General features: G+C 41.7%; 1 protein-coding gene across 3 annotated transcripts; it reads left to right on the top strand.

The window, feature by feature from the left end:
* Positions 1-824: 824 nt before the first annotated feature.
* OPTN (optineurin) lies at positions 825-18042 on the top strand (the record flags this gene model as incomplete). 3 transcript variants are annotated; one of them, XM_079549797.1, is made up of 13 exons in its annotated part: positions 825-990; positions 2516-2718; positions 4779-4937; positions 6684-6757; positions 8818-8949; positions 10025-10103; positions 12889-13004; positions 13682-13831; positions 14951-15044; positions 15700-15858; positions 16520-16650; positions 17595-17671; positions 17921-18042. In XM_079549797.1, 13 exons carry the CDS (start codon positions 825-827, stop codon positions 18040-18042), a joined length of 1662 nt encoding a protein of 553 aa, XP_079405923.1. The 3 variants fall into 3 exon arrangements, with proteins under 3 accessions (XP_079405923.1, XP_079405922.1, XP_079405921.1); XM_079549796.1 differs by having other exon boundaries at positions 17592-17671; XM_079549795.1 differs by having other exon boundaries at positions 8815-8949; positions 17592-17671.
* Positions 18043-18293: the final 251 nt, after the last annotated feature.

Genomic DNA, 18293 nt, shown 5'->3' with positions numbered 1-18293 from the left:
CGCTGCTGGGTGCGGAGAGAAGGAACCGAGGGGTCTGTTTGCGTGTTGCTCTCAGAGGGCGGGTCTGCCAGGGAAAGGCTCCGTCTGAAAGGTGGGTTGGGAGTCAAACCCATGCCCACCTCTGAGGGGTTAACATGTTATATAGGGCCATGGGTGGTCTGGTGTAGTGGGGTTGGAGGGTTGGATGGTCTGTGTGCTGGCTACGGGTGCAGCTTGTTTCTCTAGGTAAAACCAAAGTATGGCTGTATGTTCTGTCCCTGTCAGCGCTGCTGAGGCCGCACCTCAGTACTGTGCTCAGTTTTGGGCTCCTCACGAGAGGACCTGGAGTGTGTTCAGACAAAGGCAGCAAAGTATTGAGAGGTGTGAAGCAGCTGAGGGAGCTGGGATTGTTCATCTGGAGAAGAAGAGGCTTAGGGGGAGAGCTTATTGCTCTCTATAACTGCCTGAAGGAGGTTGTGATGGGGGGTAGGGGTTGGCCTCTGCTCCCAAGACACAGCGATATGATGAGAGGGAATGGCCTTATGTTGCACCAGAGGGATACTAGATACTAGAAAGTTGGATACTAGATTGTTGGATACTAGAAAGTTTTCTTCTCACTTCTTTCTGAGTGGTGATGCATTGGAACAGGCTGCCCAGGGAGGGGGTGGAATTGCCATCCCCAGAGGTGTTCAAGAAGTGTAAGAGAAATGGGTTAATGGACACAGTGGTGGTGGGTTGACTGTTGTTGGATTAGATGATCTTGTTGGTCTTTTTCAACCTTAATGATTCTGTGATTTATTTAGCAAAACATTTTCTTTGCTGACCTTGTAGTGGTCACTGCAGAGATGTCCAGCAAGCCACAGATCCATCCTGCTGAAAATGGAGAGCATTGCAGGAGTAAAATGGAGAATGGAATGGATAGTGTGGCTCCCCCCACCCTCAGTACCTACACACCCGAAGAGATGGTACAGCAGATGAAAGAGCTGATCACTGAGAACAACGAGTTAAAAGGTGAATGTGAATCAGTCTCTTCTCTGGGTCCAAATCTCTTTTTGATCTATGAGTTCTGTGTTCATTTGGTCTTTCTAGATAATCTTTTATATCTGACTGGCATTCACTCTATAAGCAACTCTGCAAGTAAGGATAGGGCACAGCACATTGAATTGATATGGAAGATTGGAGTGAGAATACCCCCTAAGCTAAGCTTCAAAACTACATACACAATCAATATAGTGCTGTGTATTTTGGGAGGCAAGGTAAAAATATGCTCTTCAATCATCAGCTTTGAAAAGGTTTTTTGATTTGTATCTTAGTCAGGTCTCCCCATTACAGATTAACAGTTTGCCATGGCTGCATCAGCAGGGTGGGTACTGTACAGTTGTATTAGGATGCTCTCTGAAAGGAGCTGTATCCTCACAGAGAAGGGAATTGAAGCAGGCTGTCCTGTGCTGTTGTGTAGTAACTGTTTTGAAAGTTCAGATGTTTCAGCACTGTCTGTGCTGCAAAGTAGCATCCATGGCTGAACCTGTCTGGGAGAAACCAATAGGTTTCCCTGAAAACACATAACGATTAACACCTTTTAGATAATATAGCTATGATTATCTGGCAGGAAGGTTGCTTCCGGAAGCACCCTAGGTATTCTACTGCAAGGCTCTGTAGCATTCAAGATAACGTTCCAGGACAACAATCACAGCTGCTGTAACTCATGCCTCACAGGATCATTCTCCAGAGTTACCTTTGCTTTTTGGTTACCTGAAGGACTTTTTGACAATTTGTAATACCATGTGAAGACATAACATCTGTTTCTGGAAGATACAATGTATATAGAAGACTTTCAAGCTACTGACTTTGAATTTGTTACTTTAAAAACCAAATCTAAAATACTTTCATTGGCTTCATAAAGATCTTGTCAGCGTTTTGCAATAGTGAGACTGGAGTTGCTGCACACTGACTCACTGACTTTGTTACATACACTTGGCTTCCCAGTCAGGATGAAATGATATTGCTCTAAGTTGCCAGTTACATTTTTGTTAGTGCTTTTAGTCAAATCTTAACTGAATGTTCAAGCAGAACATGGTTGGACATATTTGAGACTTTCAATTTAATAGCAGCTGTTTTCATGCATTAATTTACAACTCTAGAAAATACACTTTCCCTACTGAATCTCAGTAGTTTCAGAATCTTCGTTCACTAGTTTCATTTGTGTTGATTGTGTACATAACACGTGCAAGATGATGAGTACTTCTTGTGGGCAGTACTTCTTGCTTGTACTTCTTGGCTTAGAAGTCAAGGAGCGAGAGAGTGTGAGCATGTTATTTCAGCAGTGGTTTTAGTGGTATTTATTATAGTGCTAAAGAGCTATAATGAGTTTCATTTCAGTTCACTGAGACATATGAGAAGGTGGTTTGCATTTCATATCTGATTACTGCTTGTCCCTTTGATATTGAAGAAGGCTGAGCTCGATGTAGAGGAAATCTGCTGTTTCATTGACAGAGTACTGATGTGAATCAATGACTTGTCTCTGGCTGTCATTTAGAAGCGATGAAGTTGCACAACCAAGCAATGAAGGACCGCTACGAGGAGCTCTCCATCTGGCGGGAGAAGCAAAAGGAAGAACGAGAGTTTTACGAGACCAAGTTTAAAGAAGCCAAGCAGTGCTTGCTTGCCAAGTGCGTTGAAAATGAGCAGCTGCAGCAACAACTTCAGAGCTTAAAGGAAAGAGAAGAAGGAGCTGAAATGGTAAATAATAGAAAGATGAATTCGCATACATTAACAATGAATGTTAGGATCTTTTATGGGTGAGGGCTGGAGTTCTGTTAGCGTTCTCCTTTTTTATCCTTATACTCTAATGAAAAGTCTGGGACTTATTTTACAAAGCAAGTCTTTTGGTGCAGTAAGATAACAACATGTCACACATGAGATAACTGATATTTCAATTAATAATTAACAGTAATCATTAACACTATCAACATAAGAAATAAATTAACATTTCTTGCCAACTTCTCATTCTGCATCCTGTTTATTATGGGGTTGACTTAATCCCTCCCTTTCCTTCTTAGATTATCTCTCTCAGCATAGTTTTATGTTTGTGTTTCTAGAGTCAAGCTGACACGTAACCCCTGCCACCACCAAAAAAAAAAAAAAAGTTCTATTATATCTTTCACCTATTCTGAAAGCCTTTTTACTGAGGTTCAGATTAGATTTGTTCTTCAGCTGCTCTGTTTCTGGCTGAGCTTTCTCCCCCTTGTCTTACCTTTGGCTCTGTAGCAGGTAGTTTCTAACACTGCAGGTGAGTGCTTAACATCCAGGTAGCATCAATTTGCCAGCAGTACCAAAGACACCACAAAGTCTGGTAGAACAAAACCTACTTTGTGTCCCACACATGAAGAGATGTTTAACAAGTTTCATGTAGCCCTAAGTCAGTGAATCCTGGTACGTGGTACTTTCAGAACTCGTGTGGGTTCTCTGTTGCCCACTGAAGGATGACTGTCTCAGCCTTTTTCCCCATGGCTGTTGATAGGCTGTCTTTTCCTCTCGTGTGCTTGTTTTATGGAACTCTGTAAGAATTCTTTCAGGATATAAATCGGAATTGGCCAATTGGTTCAAAAGTTATTAGGGGGAAAAAGGTCGTGTATAAACAGTGTGATTGTGCAAGTATGGCTTTGTTAGGAAACCAGGCTAAAAGTTGTTTTTCAGGATTGTCAAGGAAGTTCAGAATTTCATAAATCTAGAATAGATTTTAAAGGAAAGTGGGGTGCTTGTTCTGCCCATACCTATTTTAGAACTTCTTGTACTTTGGATACTTTAAGTGTGTTATTGATGGAGTGATCCAATCTCCTTGAGCAATCCAATGTCCAGACAATCCAGACAAGTAAAAATAAATCTTAATTATCTCATCTGTAAGAGCTCCATAAAGTAAGCCTTGGTTCTTTATTGATTCTTTGCAGTTTAACCAGTTAGTGGTCATGGTAATTAAGACAAAAACATTCTCATTTCTGACCATGATGTTCAGACTGACAGTGTCATTTAAGCCACAACAAGTTTCTCTACTGAATGCTTTGGCCATACTTTAATTCCTTTTTTTTTTTTTTTAATTATTATTTCTAAACATGAAAAAATATTTATCTGAACTTAGAAGAGGCTAGCTACAATTGGTGTGATTTCTCTCTCCTCTGTGTTTTACTGTTTACTGAGATGGATTATAGTCCATTGTTGCTGTTGTTTAGCACCTTTGTTTCACTCAAAGGAAATCACAGATACATACTGTTGCTTCCCTCAGTGAAAAACTATTACTCACAGGAGGGTTTATCTTAAAACCATACATCTGGGAGCCCTGGTGGATATAAAACTCCCTCCTATGCATTGAAGCTGACTTCTTTTGCATCCTCTCACAGCTTGAGCACAGAATCATAGTGACTCAGGTATGTATGGGAGTACTGCAACAGGAGAAACTGTCAGTGTAGCACAAATTTAGATTTGGCATGAGTGATAGATTAGAACGTCATTTGAGCTGCATGCGCTATTCAGAGTTGATATTGAGGGTGTATGGTGTATTAAAGCATTACAACATTACAAGGAGGCTTGGATTACAAAATGGGGAAGAAACAAATGCACAACAACAAATGCAACTTCTTGTTGTCCAGTGAACCAAAGCATTTTGGAGATCTCTGTACTGGATTTTCCCAGGCAAACTTCAAAACAGAAGAAGAGCAATGGAATGCCACTGTTATATTCAGGCTCTGCATTCCTTGGCTGCTGTTTCATTTTGGTTGGTTAATGCAGGTGTTTGTTTATCCCAGGAGGGCTGTGCAGTTCCTGAGAAGGAAGCAAGGCAGCTCAAGTCCAAGGTGCAGCGGCTGCAGGCTGAGAAGGCAGATCTGTTAGCCATCATTTCAGAACTGCAGGTCAAGCTGAACATCACCTCAGCAGAAGACTCCTTTGTGGAGATTGGGATGAATGTAAGTAAAGGGAACAAAATGGACATGGTGAGCTGCAGCCAGAAACTCCGTTCCCAAGTTGGTCCTTTTTGCAAATTGGGTTTTCTTATTGTGCCATGCTAACTGATGAGAAAGTTGAGTCTGAGAGGGATTAAAATGATGGTGTGGTTATTTACCCAAATGCATTTTTACAGTGAAGACTTGTCTTCCATTAGTAAGAAGCATGAATCTATACAAACAGTAATTATATATATACACACTTACATATTTGCCTCTTTGAGAAGGAATACTAAACTGCCAGCAACAGTAGTAACACAAAAATACAGACACAGTGAACCTGGAAGAAGTGTTTCATGATCTTACCTGATGTGGAACACCTGTATGTTACAAGATGTAGTGATAAAGGACTAGAGAATTTACTTTTGTTCTTTCACTTTCCTTGCTCAAAGTAAGCTTTCATAGAGTCACTGTATAATCAATGAATATATGGTTGTTATAATTAAGAAACATACGAGAAAGTTGGGCTAAACAAGTTATCACACTAAAGAAGAACAGATAGAATGCTTACCCTTGTCCTGGGTTCACTGAGAAGACTTCAAGAGGAGCAATCCTCAAAAGTGATCCTTTCCTACTGGTAGTCAGCTCTTAAATGGGGTCTGGGAGAGGTGGAGCAAGGCTTCACCTTGAATTGCTTTCACCTGTGCTGCCCTGGCTGACTCATTGCTCACCTCAGGTGGTCAATCAGAGGTTTAGGCTGTGATTCAGCAGTTCCCATACAGTCACAAAATGTCCCAAGTTGGAAGGTGTCAGACACCAACTCCTGGCTCCACACAGGACCACCCAAAATACAAACCCTATGTCTGTGAGCATTGTCTAAAATGCTTCCTGAACTCCAGCAGCTTGAAGTCGTCACTACTGCCCTGGGCAGCCTGTTCCAGGCCCACTTCCCTCTGGTGCAGAGCCTTTTCCTCACACCCCTGCCCTTTCACAGCTCCATACCATTCCCTTGCACCCTATCATGTCACCAGAGAGCAGAGCTCAGTGCTGTCCCTCCGCTCCCCTCATGAAGAATGGGGCTCCTTTCTCTTCTGGCAGAAATACACAGGTGCAGTCAAGCAAATCAAAATCTAAAGTTGTAGAGTGTTCCCTAAAGGCACAGAAATATTATTTTTCTACTGTTCTTGTATCTGAGAAGTCTTGAGAGGAAATAGGTGAAATGTGAAAGTGAGGGTTTCTGCTATCTTCACAATAGCACGTCCCTCTCTGGCAAGGATAAGTGCAACAGGAAAATCACAGAATTTAACATTTAGTTGGAATTGTTAGAGAAAACTTCAGACTGCAGGAAAGCTTCCAGGATGCTTCTCCTTTTTCTGCTACAAAGATCTTCCTTTGGACTCTGAAGATCACAGGGTGAGCTTTGCAGTGGGAAAGAGGAGCTGTATTCAACATCTGTTGGCAGTGGTGGTAATTGTTGCTGTGTCATCGTTATAAGAGAAACTGACTGGGGAGGTTTGTTGATTTGAAAGAGAAGGCCTAATCTTGTTGTTCATATTCTTTAATCAGTCCTGAAAAGATGCAGGGAAAGGCATGTGAAATATGTAAGTTAAGAATTTGCAAACATTAAGCTGATCTGTAGGACTTCTGTGTTTTGTTTTTTATTGTCACCAGAGTAGTTCTTCCTGTTTTTCTTTCTTCAGTAAATAAAACTGCCCTTCTTAGTTCAAATACCAAACTAATATTTTGGTTTTTTTTTTTTTTCTTTTTTAGGAAGAAGTAAATAGAACTGCAAAAGAAAATCAAGATAATAGCAGTGAAATGGCCACTAACATCGCTGTCTACATGTATGTAGGTTTCTGTCTGATTCAAACTTCTGCAGTGTGTTGTTCCCAATGTAAGGGAAGCATTTTCTTTGAGCAACGTCACTCCTGGCTTTTCTGAGGCCTTGCATCCCTCCGTTGCTCTGCCTTCCTACCATGTTGGAAAGACACTCAGCTCTCAGGAATTTTGCCTTCCTGCTTCCACTGGCTGACAGGACAGCATGTACAACTGGTCGGAGTATGCACTGACTTCCAACTGGCTGCTACTTTTCAGGTTTTTCATGTAGTCCAAAAAGGAAAGATAAAGGCTCCCACACATGTAGTCACTCTGAACTCTATTACGGTATCTGTCCTCTACTCAATTATAATGATATTCATAACAGAGTTCTTGTGGCCTTTCAAACCTGAACCCTTCTTGCTCAGTTTGTTAGTCTTTGGTATAAACTGTGGGGTTTAAATCATGATAGGGTGGGCAGATAGTGCAGTGTCATTGTTTTTTAGGTGACTAGACATAAGATGTGAGAATTCTGTCTCAGTTACTTCTCAAAATTTGATCTTTACATCAGCTCCAGGGCATAAGGGACTTTCTTGCCCCTAGCTGAAACTTTACACCTCATGGACACAGACAGCTGACACCATTAAACTTTCCATTTTGGATACTGCCCAATTTAAGAGCTAGATGGTTGTGGCTGAACACTCTTAATCCACTTCATGGCCTTTGCTTTTGGAAAGGGGGGATATAGAAAATTCAAAGGGCATAGCAGGGAGAAAGCTATGTTCTGTGTATGTTTTCCCTTAAACTCTGTCACCCCCTACCTCATTGCAAAGAAATTCAGCATTTTAATAACATAGAAGACTTGTCCCTCACCATGAAGTTAAGAAGTTGAAGGAAAAAAATTAGCTATAGTCAGGGGTGTAACAGAGGAATGCTGAATATAGGCCAGGCTGCAAGCATTCAAATTGTCATTAGCAGTGGCCTGTGAGAACACTCTGATCTTAAGATGTTGTCTGTGGGATTTGCTTCCCTTTTGGTGAGTATTTGCACTATGTCTACAAAAGCAGAGAGTATAAATATCTCTTACACTATTTCCTGTGTCACCACATGTCTCTGTGCACCACTGAAACCTTAGAGTGGTGCTGTTAACAGCTTCAGAGGAATGTGATCCACTCGGGATGGGTTTATTGCTGTAATTGTAGACCTGTATACTAAAACTCCCCTGATATAAGCTGTTTGCTTAAGATATCTTGGCTGAGCATTCTCTTTGGGGTATTGAATTTTGCTCACCAAATGTATATAGCTCACAGGAGCATATGCAGGCCTGTGCTTTAGTTTTTGCTCTGAACTACAAAAACAAAGTTGTACATAAATGCTGTTTCCCAGCTGAGCTTTTGAAATATACAATGTGTGTAACCTATGTATCTTATCCTATAGTTAGGGGATTTTGACCTTCTGTCTGGGTAGACGTGAAAGTGGAAGGAACAGAATGCAGTATGGTATCACCAGGAACTCAACAGACCCTGTATTTCAGAGTTTTGTAATTGGTTTGGTTTATTTCTGTGGTAGCATGTGCGATTTTTCAAAAGAGCTACAGAATATGATGGAAGCAAAATATCAAAGGAATTCCTTCTGAGAAAGGAAGCAATTTCCAATGCCCATTTTTGGTGGAACGTGCCTTCTTTTCCTGGAAAGGAATGAAACTGAGATAAGAAATGTTTCATTGGAAAAAATATTTTGGGACCAGGTAATAGCACTTAGCAGAAGGAGACGCACAGTAGGTCAGAATAAATGCTCCAAGCTTTGTTTTGTCTTGACTGTTTTTATTTGTCTTTTTCTTAAATCCCAAGTTGTTCACCCAGCTTGATAAAAAGAGGCTGTTTGAGCACTGCAGAAAGCAAGGGCTGTGTTCACATGCTTAAGGACTTAGGCTAGTGGGATGCAGGAAGGTCACGCTTCTTGGGAACGAGCTCTTTGCACAGAATGTTGATTTTTTCAGAACTGTGTGAAATTGCCCAAAAATTAGGGGTAAGAGAGTGCTCTAATAACATCATAACTTGTTACTTACATGTGGTTTGGTTTGAAGCAGGAGCAAATCTGCAGATGAGTCCAAGAATTTGGAATCTGAGGAGCTGACTGTGAGCCAGTTACTCTGCTGCCTTAGAAATGAAACTGAGAGGAGGGAAAAACTTGAGAAGGAGCTGCAGGATCACAAAGAAAGGTATGGATTAGGTGCACTGCAAAGTTTTAATCTGTTTACATTCAAGTCTGTTGCAGTTCCCAACTTTGGGCCTGATCAGAGTGAACTATCAGTGTGAACTGGATGGGCAGTTTCCTGAGCACTCACTAGTAATCGTGTTTGTTGTAGCTCTGATAGGGGTAAACCACGTTATGTTCTGTGAGCACAACCTTGTCTGTCTTATTGCTTCCTATCCTAGCACTGATCAAGACAAATTACCTGTTGCCCCATGGTTTTGAACTTTCCACAGATGATGTGAAACAAATCAAGGACTAGCTGATGAGAATGTTCTTCTCATTCCTCTCATTATTTGCTTTTGTATGAATCGTCTACGCGTGGGGCTTAAGCACATCACTTTGTATTGAACAGATATTACAGCCCTCTTGGTGGTACTGGTAGGCTACGTTTAGGGATGTGAGCTTGGAAAAGCTTCTTAGAAATGCTTCCCAAAAGTTTAATTCCAAACTTACCTAAGAGAGTTTTTCTGGTGAGACCTGCATAAATGTCCTTCTCAGCTCAGTTATAAATGTATCAGCATGGCTGTTCAGGCATGGAGAATTGCCTAAGCAGTAGCTGTTCCAAGTCCATAGTTTGCAGAGACAGTAAGACTTCCTGGACAGTGCTTATGATGGTTAGTGTCACAGTAATTGTTTCTGTGTGGTCTTCCTAGAAGAGGTAATGAGCCATAGCCAAATGATTCTTAGAAATTTCAGCCTCTGTAAAGATCAAAGGAAAGTAGAGGCAATATTAATCATTGGGTTCAGTGAACAGACCCATTTTCAGGGGATTAGCAGTTTTGGACTGTATCAAAGATTGATGACAGTGGACTGAATCATTGTCTTTCTCTGCACCTGCACATCCATTGTAATTAAATATACATGCTGGGTGTTCTGTGTTAGATGCTGCCATGACTGTGCAAAATTTCCTGCATGTCTGTACTTTCAGGTTTTTCTTTGGTTCGTGGCTATGATGTTAGAAGGACTTGGATGAAATCCTTGAACAGTCACAATTTAACTATTGGCCAAATCCTTTGTTACTGGATTCTTCTGTTTTCCAGACTTTCAAAGATGGAGAAAACAAGCAATTGCCTGGAGAGTGGGACACAAACTAACCAGGAAGAAGAGAGTTCAGAGACTGTAAGTACCTGTCAGCCTGAGCTGGGTTTTAGCAGTGTACAGCTTACTTGTTGAGGCCAACAACTTTGGGTCTAGATTTCCACTTCCACACAGGGAGCAAGGGGCAAATATCTTGCATGAGCTGCAGAAGTGAATTTTGAAGTCTCTAGTCCATATCTTAAAGGAGATTCCTTCCAAATTACACCAGCCATGAAAAAGGGATAAGACTGATGGCTGAGAATTAGGGAAACTGCAGCATAACTGCAGGTATGCTTCACTGTCCTGACCCTGTCCACTTAAATAGAGGGAGATGTGTTCATTTCCATCACCACAAAATCTTCTGAACTGGATAAATTTCCTCACTGCTGGCTAAGTCAGCTTTTAGATCAGAATCTACTGGCAGCCTACTCCAACACAGACCCTATATGTGGAGCTCATGTGGCACCTGGTAAGACGTATTACAATGGTAGAATGTAACTATCTTGGATTGCAACACAGATTCAGGCAAGTTTAGCCTGGTGGTTTCAGTTTAGGCTTTGAGTGGGTATTGGGGTTGGATTTCAGCTCCAGATTCATCCATCTAAATTTATGTGCCTGCAGTTGTAGGCTTCTCCATGTGGGGTAAGTGTGTAAAAATTACAGAAGGACAGAATGGATGAGATTGGAAGGGACTTCTGGGTTCATCTGGTCCAACCTCTGCTCAAGTAGGGACTCAGAGCTAGTTGCCCAGGATCATGTCCAAGTGGCTTTTGAAAATCTCAAAGGAGGAGAGTCTACAACCTCTCTGAGCAACCTATGCCAGTGCTCCATGATCCACATGGTGAAGAAGTATTTCCTAATATTTAGATGGAACCTCTTATGTTCCAGTTTGTGCCATTGCCTCTTGTCTTAGCGCTGGGCACCGCTGAAAAGAGCCTGGAAAGTTTCTGTGACAGTAGAGACCCCTTCTAGTTCAATACAACGGCGTAATAAAGGCAAGTAAGAGTGCCTGTGAAGCACTGTTGGGTTATCTGAGGTGCTGTGTGGGGCTAGAAAATATGATATGAGATCTGCTGGAGACCTGTGCCCTTTGAACTTTAAAAAAGCTTCCCCTTCTCCTATCAATATCAGACTGTGTAAGAAGTTGGTCTCCCTCCTGTTCCTAAGATCCCCAGTGTGGGGATGTATTTTAACTACTGAAACCCTGAGGTGTCTCTGTGCACTGGGTTGGAGGAGCACACTGCTGCTGTTTCTTTCCTCCCCCTGCTTTTGGCCTGTCTTTTGCATCTTTCATTGGTCTCAGTCCAAAGCCCAAACAAAAGAGTCAGACCCTCAACAAAACTGGCAGTAGTCTTACTAGAAATCTTTTTTTCTTGATTTGCAAAATTGATTTATAAATGAATGACAGTGAAATTTGGAGTAGGAAACTAGAATGGGAGGGGCATTACCAGTGTAGGATGTAAATGGCAGGAGGAATAGTACAGTGTTTTAGCCTGCCGCCTTCTCTATTTGTAAACTGCTGTTTCTGGTCTGTGTCTGCTGTCACACCTCTTTCTAAGGAGGCTACCAGTGGTAGGAGATGTTTGACAGAGGACTGGCAATAATCACTGGCTGTCTGCTTTTCCCATATGTTTTAAATCTGCAACTCTGGGAAACAATGTATGCGGGTCGCTCTGAAAGTAATACCTCCTAATTATTTCCGTGGAAACTACAGCTGCTACAAAGAGCACGGTAACACTGTTTCATGGAACAAATTCTCAGCTATAACACACTTTCTCAGCAGTCACCGTTGTTAGCTCTGCACTTTTGCCAGTGATGAACAAGAGCATGCATGCCAAGCTGCAGAAAACCTGCACAGAGGAGGTGACCCACTGTCACCACTGCAGAAACACCACCCACTGCCTCACTGTGCTCACATCCACTCCATAAACGTTCAGTGAGCGTCAATGAATGTCAATGGATGCAGTTTTTTCTGCATGGAGGAACTCAGTGACACACCTTTGCTTCATACGCACCTCCATATCAGACTCTGTTTTGTCACTGCCCCTTTGCTGACATCCATCAGCCATTCAGTACCTAAAGGGAGCCTATGAAACAGGAGGGGAGTGAACTCTTTGAAAGGGTTGATAACTGCAGGACAAGGAGAAATGGTTTTAAGTTGAGGGAGGGAAGATTTAGGTTGGATGTCAGGGGAAAGTTCTTTACAGAGAGTGGTGAGGTGCTGGAACAGGCTGCCCAGAGAGGTTGTGGATGCCCCGTCCCTGGAGGTGTTCAAGGCCAGGTTGGATGGGGCCCTGGGCAGCCTGGTCTGGTATTAAATGGGGAGGTTGGTGGCCCTGCCTGTGGCAGGGGGGTTGGAGCTTCGTGATCCTTGAGGTCCCTTCCAACCCTGGCCATTCTGTGATCACATGGCAACAAGATGTAATGGAAAAGAATATTGGTGGGAAGTTTCAGCCCCTACTGCCATACCATCAATGTCAGCCTGTGATGTCGTGGGACAACATAATGAAGCAGGAGACGTTACTTTCAGAGTAGCCCTTGTATTACCTGCCTGCATAACAAGAGTACAGAGTTCTCTTTGAGTCACCCAGATTTTAGGAAAGTGTTAAAGTCACAGTGTGTTTCTGCCACATTTAGGAGGAATTGGTAATTGTGAAGCTGAGCAGAAGGGACCTTCCTGCTGAGCATAGAGTGTAATGGTGCAGACTGACTCATGCTATTTTCTCTGGAAAAAGAACAATGCTTTCTGGTTAAAATTCTTAGTTAGCCAGCAATTTTCCTGTCTTCAGTTGTCCATGTGTAATTTTCTTTATTTTTTTTCCAAAAGATTGGCAGTGAAGTAGAAAGTTTGAAGAAGCAAGTTTGTGCCCTCTTTAAAGAGCTCCAAGAGGCCCACGAGAAGTTAAAAGAAGCAGAACTAATTCAGAAGAAACTTCAAGAAAAGTAAGGTTCAGAAGAACAATAATTGTGCTGTGACACCCCGTAAATATTTTAATGAAAACTCCCACCTTGGGAAACTCAGAAGCTCTACAAATAGCAAACACCCGTTTCATGGAAATGCTGCAAAAGATTGCATCTTTTTAAGTGAAGATGAAAGTACAGAAGTACAGTAATTGTCATACAATCGGAACTGCTAACCTAGTTCTACAAATAGATCCCCAGTGCTTGGAATTTTAATATTTGGGTTTTAATCCTTGTTGATATAAAGGCAGATCTTGTTTTCTCTTTCGCATAATCGCTCCATTTTTTGGCCCTGGGGGAAGAAGCTAAGGGACCTAGTTACAATCCTTCTCACACAGTCTGTCTGTGCTTTTGAAGGCCAACGTGTAGGTCTTTAAAATTGGAACGAAGAGCTTCAATTTATTTGCTTGGTTTTCTGTCAAATTTCAGTTCTTTGAGGTTCATAACAGTAAGAAAAAATGCATTCCATTTAGTAGCTTTATTTTCAAGTAGTTGTGTGTATATATATATTTTCGTCTTTCCTTTTTCTTCATCAAAATAAGCCTTTCAAATGAAGCACCTAAAGATTCTTTTTGTGTGATGCCCATTGTGCCAAATCCATCAGGAAAAGGTGAACGGGATAGATCAAGTGTTTTCCTTCTTTTCCCTTCTTTTGTCAGGTGCCAAGCATTGGAAAGAGTAAACTCAGCTGCTGCAATGGAATTGGAGGAGAAGCAGCAGCTCATATACACCATCAAGAAGCTGGAGCTTCAGGTGGAGAGCGTGCAGGCAGAGGTCAAGCTAGAACAAGCCAAGACACAGGACGAAAAGTGAGTATTGGTTGTGTATCATGGGGGGATTATTGTTAGTGAGAAAGGGAAATGAAGGGAACATGATGAAAGGGAATTTTAATCTGAAATAAGAGTTTTGTGTTCTACATAGTTTGAAGCCAAGTTATGTTTACAGAGTCTTAAGTAGAAACCTCTGCATCTGTCTGTGTCACTTTGGGAAACTCTGGAGACTCCAGATTCAAACTATATCTTTTTGTCTAGTGAATACCTCACAGAGGAAAATTTGAGCTGTAAGCTCTGATGGGTATCTTCTTTTTGTTGTAAAGCCAAAGGCAGTTTAAGGTCAGGTATAATATGCAAGTAGAGGAAGCAGAAAAAGGACAGCAGCTTGTCAGTTTGACTGGCAGGGGGTGAATGCATCCACAGGTTGGAGGGTAGGGCCAAGTCAAGCGATGACAGTGATGGGAAAGCGATGTCAGTGGTCTCTACAATACCCTTGCAGTTAGAAGAGTTAAATGTGAAGCTGAGATAAAGAGGCTGGCTGTTTGCTGCAGCTCTCCGCTCCCTTTTATAAGCAGTCCATGTAAGGAGTGTGAGAGTGTCAGAGTGAGCTGTATGGAGACGTGGAACTGTCTGAAGGCACCGTCTTCAGCTGCTGGAGAAGCTGCTCATTCTGCTCATTCCATTTGGAGTCTGTTCTTCCCCTGATAAATTCTTCATCATTTGAACTCTCTCAGTCAAGACTGGTGAGCTTGATTGTAAAATTATTGGATGATAGATTATTTAATATGACATGCAGGCTATCAGTAAGGACATTTGTTTGGACTCAGTCTAGGCATGGAGCAGCACACAACTCCTTGGAAGAGAGATGCTGAAAAACGGAGCACAGTTTTTTATCATCACAAATGCAGATTCACTTCCTAACAGCTGGGTTATCTATTCTAAAGTCTGAAAGATTGATATTTGTGTATACATTTTTAACTCTTAAACCCTTATGAAACTGAGACTTTCTGAGACTGTTTAGGAGACTATTTAGGAGAGAAAGAAGTCTTCAACTGGGACAAGTAGGACAGTTCTGCAAAATAGATAGTAAAAAGAGTACCAGATCTTTCAGAGAACTTTTAAGTGTTTCAAACATTTGTTTCTTTTCATAAACAGGACGAGATACAGTAGCTTGCAGGACGCTTACAACAAACTCCTTCCTGAACTCACTGAAGCAATGAAAACAATCAGTGAGATGAAAGTCAAAGAGGTAAACTCATCAACAGAAGAAATCATAATGATTTAGGGGGGAGTGGGAAGAAATGTGAGAATGCATGTGGGAATAAATTCAAGCCCAGAACACATGGGCCTGAATTCACATAATATGACATGTAGCCTGGCAGCATTGCTCTGAGAAACAGAGATCCTGTGCTGTCAATTACAGAAATCTTATCCACATATCTGGACTTCACTGTTCTGGATAAAGATTAGTCTACAGTGCATTATGAAGTCCAACCCTTAGAGATCAGTGATATGAAAATGCATGGAAGTGTTCCTGCAGCATAGCTTGTAAATGTAGAAATGTAGAGTTCTGAATGTTTTAGTATTCTTAAATATAACATCTACCACAGTGAGGTCCTGTTCATAACTGAGGATCCATGCAAGTGCGAGATTCTTCTGTATCATTTTGGAAAAAATCCTTTGCAGTGTTCATTTGGGAGCTCTGTTTTGACTTGATACCATGTAGCTGAAAAGCACAAAAATAATCTTTCAGTTGAAAGATCAATCAACTGCTATCTTAGGGCAGGCCCCTGTGTCCATGGAATTGAAAGTTTTTTCGCAAGAACAGGAGGATTAAATAGCACACTTCCACTCAAAGCAGAGTCACATTCTGAGCTCGTCTCAGTCTTAATTCTTCCTTGCAGCTTGACAGGGTGGATAAAGTTGTGGTGGAAGAACTGAATGCAAAGGTGTTGCTGGCAGAACAAGCTCTTGCTGCAAAGCAGCTCCAGATGGATGAAATGAAGCAGCTAATTGCTAAGCAAGAGGAGGACCTTGAAACCATGGCTGTGCTCCGTGCTCAGGTATGAGTCCTTCAGAAACTGGCTGGTTTGCTCACCCAGTATTCAGAAACCAGCAGGAGCTATTTAATGGCTCGGTCTGGAATATTGTTCATCTGTTTCCTCAATTCCTAAGCATAATTCCTTTAGTCAGCTTGCATTGCAGATCCTTGCAGGGCCTGAACCACCATATCCTACGCTGCAGTCTGGCACAACAAATAAATTTGGGAATAGATGTTATTTATTTATTTATTTATTTACATTTAAAACCACCATCTTAAAAATTACCACATATGTTTTAGGGATTGTTTTATTCAAACGTGACCCTAAAAACAGTCTGCCTCGCATTTAAAACAAAGGAGAAAAACAAAAAGGCATCTTGCTCTGGTTCCACTATCTGTGCCACTGGTTTGTGTGTGTCACAGGTTGTCACCTCCTCACTGCTGTTCTGTACCTCATTTGTGCTTCTGTGCACCAATTGCACTGTCCCAGATAAGATTCTTGAAGTCTACATGGAGAAGCTTTTTCACTTTCTGTAAAGTGCAGATTATCACTTTGCAGTGTGCAGGTGCTGTAGGAGCGTTTGAGTAGATGCAGGCTGTGATGTGGGCAATACTACTGTGGTTCATAGACTTGGTTCAGCCTAAGTTACTAATTCTCAGCATGATTTAATTTCTCTGATCAGATGGAGGTTTATTGTTCTGATTTCCATGCCGAGAGGGCAGCAAGAGAGAAGATCCATGAGGAGAAGGAGCAGCTGGCTGTCCAGTTGGCATATCTGCTAAAAGAGCAGCAAAACCTTGAAGATCTTGGCCGGTGAGAACAGACTTTGGCTGAGCTGCCTTTGGTTTTGTCTTGTTCCCCTGCATGCTGGAACTAACCAATGTTATCTTGGTAGCATCTCAGTAAAAAGGCAAACAAGTTTGCAGACATTTATTTATTTATTGGTTAATTTGAACTTCGTAAAAGAAAAAGAAATCAGTTGGCTGACTTAGCTATTTTGATTTGCGATAGAATCTCAAAAGCATTTTAGCGTAAGGCATGTTAGTTCTTGGATACTTCAGCAAGACTTCACTTGGGATGACTAAGGTAAATTCTCCCTGCTTCTATTGGTTCTGGCCTCAGTTTTACCAGTGAATCTGCAGCTAAGTTTGCTGCGTATGTGCTAGGGATATCTGTTGCTTCTCCAAGTAGCAGTTATAAGTGAGAATATGCATTTTCAAGTACTGTAATACTCTGTAGTTGCACCATTTTAGCACTCTTAGATGTAAAAGACGGAAAAAAAATATTGATCACGTGTCTTTCACTCATCCTGTGGAAGCATGGATACAGGAAGAATGCCAGAATTTGAAGAATCAATCTGTATTTCCTGTTAACTGTCCTCTGAGCCCGTCCTCTTGTATAACTTGCCTTTCTGCTTAAATCACAGTTTGCCTTGAGTGGCTGAGTCCTTGGAGCTTTCCAGAGGAATGTCTTCCAAATTCATGAGTGTGTAGCAGCCTAACTCCTGCTGATGTCAGTTGTTTGACCCTGATTTCAACAGCACTCTTGCACTATCTCAGTAGAGTAGCAGTGTTTCTAGGTCCTGTTTCAGATCAGCAGTTGTGAACTAAATGCATGAGAACATGAGTTACTTGCAGATCTTCTGGCTTACTTTGAAGCCTTTTAACTTTTCTGGAGGCAAAGGGAAGATACCTCCAGTTTAGTCATATTTTGTTTTCAGAGCACTTTTAAGTAACTGCCCCGTTTCTCCTCAGAAGCTCTTTGGCGGAGATGCAGAATCGCCACGGAGCCAGGGCACCAGACCGGGAGCACTCGCCTCGCCTTGTCCAGAGAGGTACTGAAAGCAGCCTCCAGCTCACAGGGCCAAGCCCAGCTGTGTTCAGTTTAAAACACCTTTGCTTGTCAGCAAGCGACTCCCCAGCTCCTCTATGGCTGGGTAGCTGCAGAGCTGCAGAGAATGTAATTCTCCGGCTTTTAGAAGCAAGTCGGTTCTCTTTCAACCATTAAACAAAATGAGTGGAAAAAAACAAAACAAAACAAAACAAACAAGTAACAGGTAATTATTTATCTTCTCTGCTTGCAGGAACTGGTAGTCAAGAATGGCCAGAGCAGAGGAATATCTCAATATACTCCTGTCCAAAATGTGAAGAAATTCTGCCCGATTTGGACACGCTGCAGATTCATGTTATGGACTGCATTAATTGAATAACGCCCTCTTGTTCTTCATGTACTGGAATTTCACCTGCTGAACATAATTTTTTTTTCTTTCTGCTAGAGTAATTTCATTCTACATCCAGCAAAGGAGATTTTCAAGGTTTTTCTCATTTATTCAATGGAAAAACAGAAAATCTCTTACCCTACCCTGTACTCACTGAACTTGTTTTAACAAGAGTTAGGAAATGAATTCTTACAGGTTAACAACATGGACGCATTAAGAAACTCCCTGTGTGTCTGCT

Source organism: Tetrao urogallus (assembly GCF_951394365.1).
Source record: "Tetrao urogallus genome assembly, chromosome: 1".
NCBI classification, from domain to species: domain Eukaryota; kingdom Metazoa; phylum Chordata; class Aves; order Galliformes; family Phasianidae; genus Tetrao; species Tetrao urogallus.
Note: the sequence above shows the minus strand (reverse complement) of the source record. Positions and strands in the feature narration are given on the sequence as shown.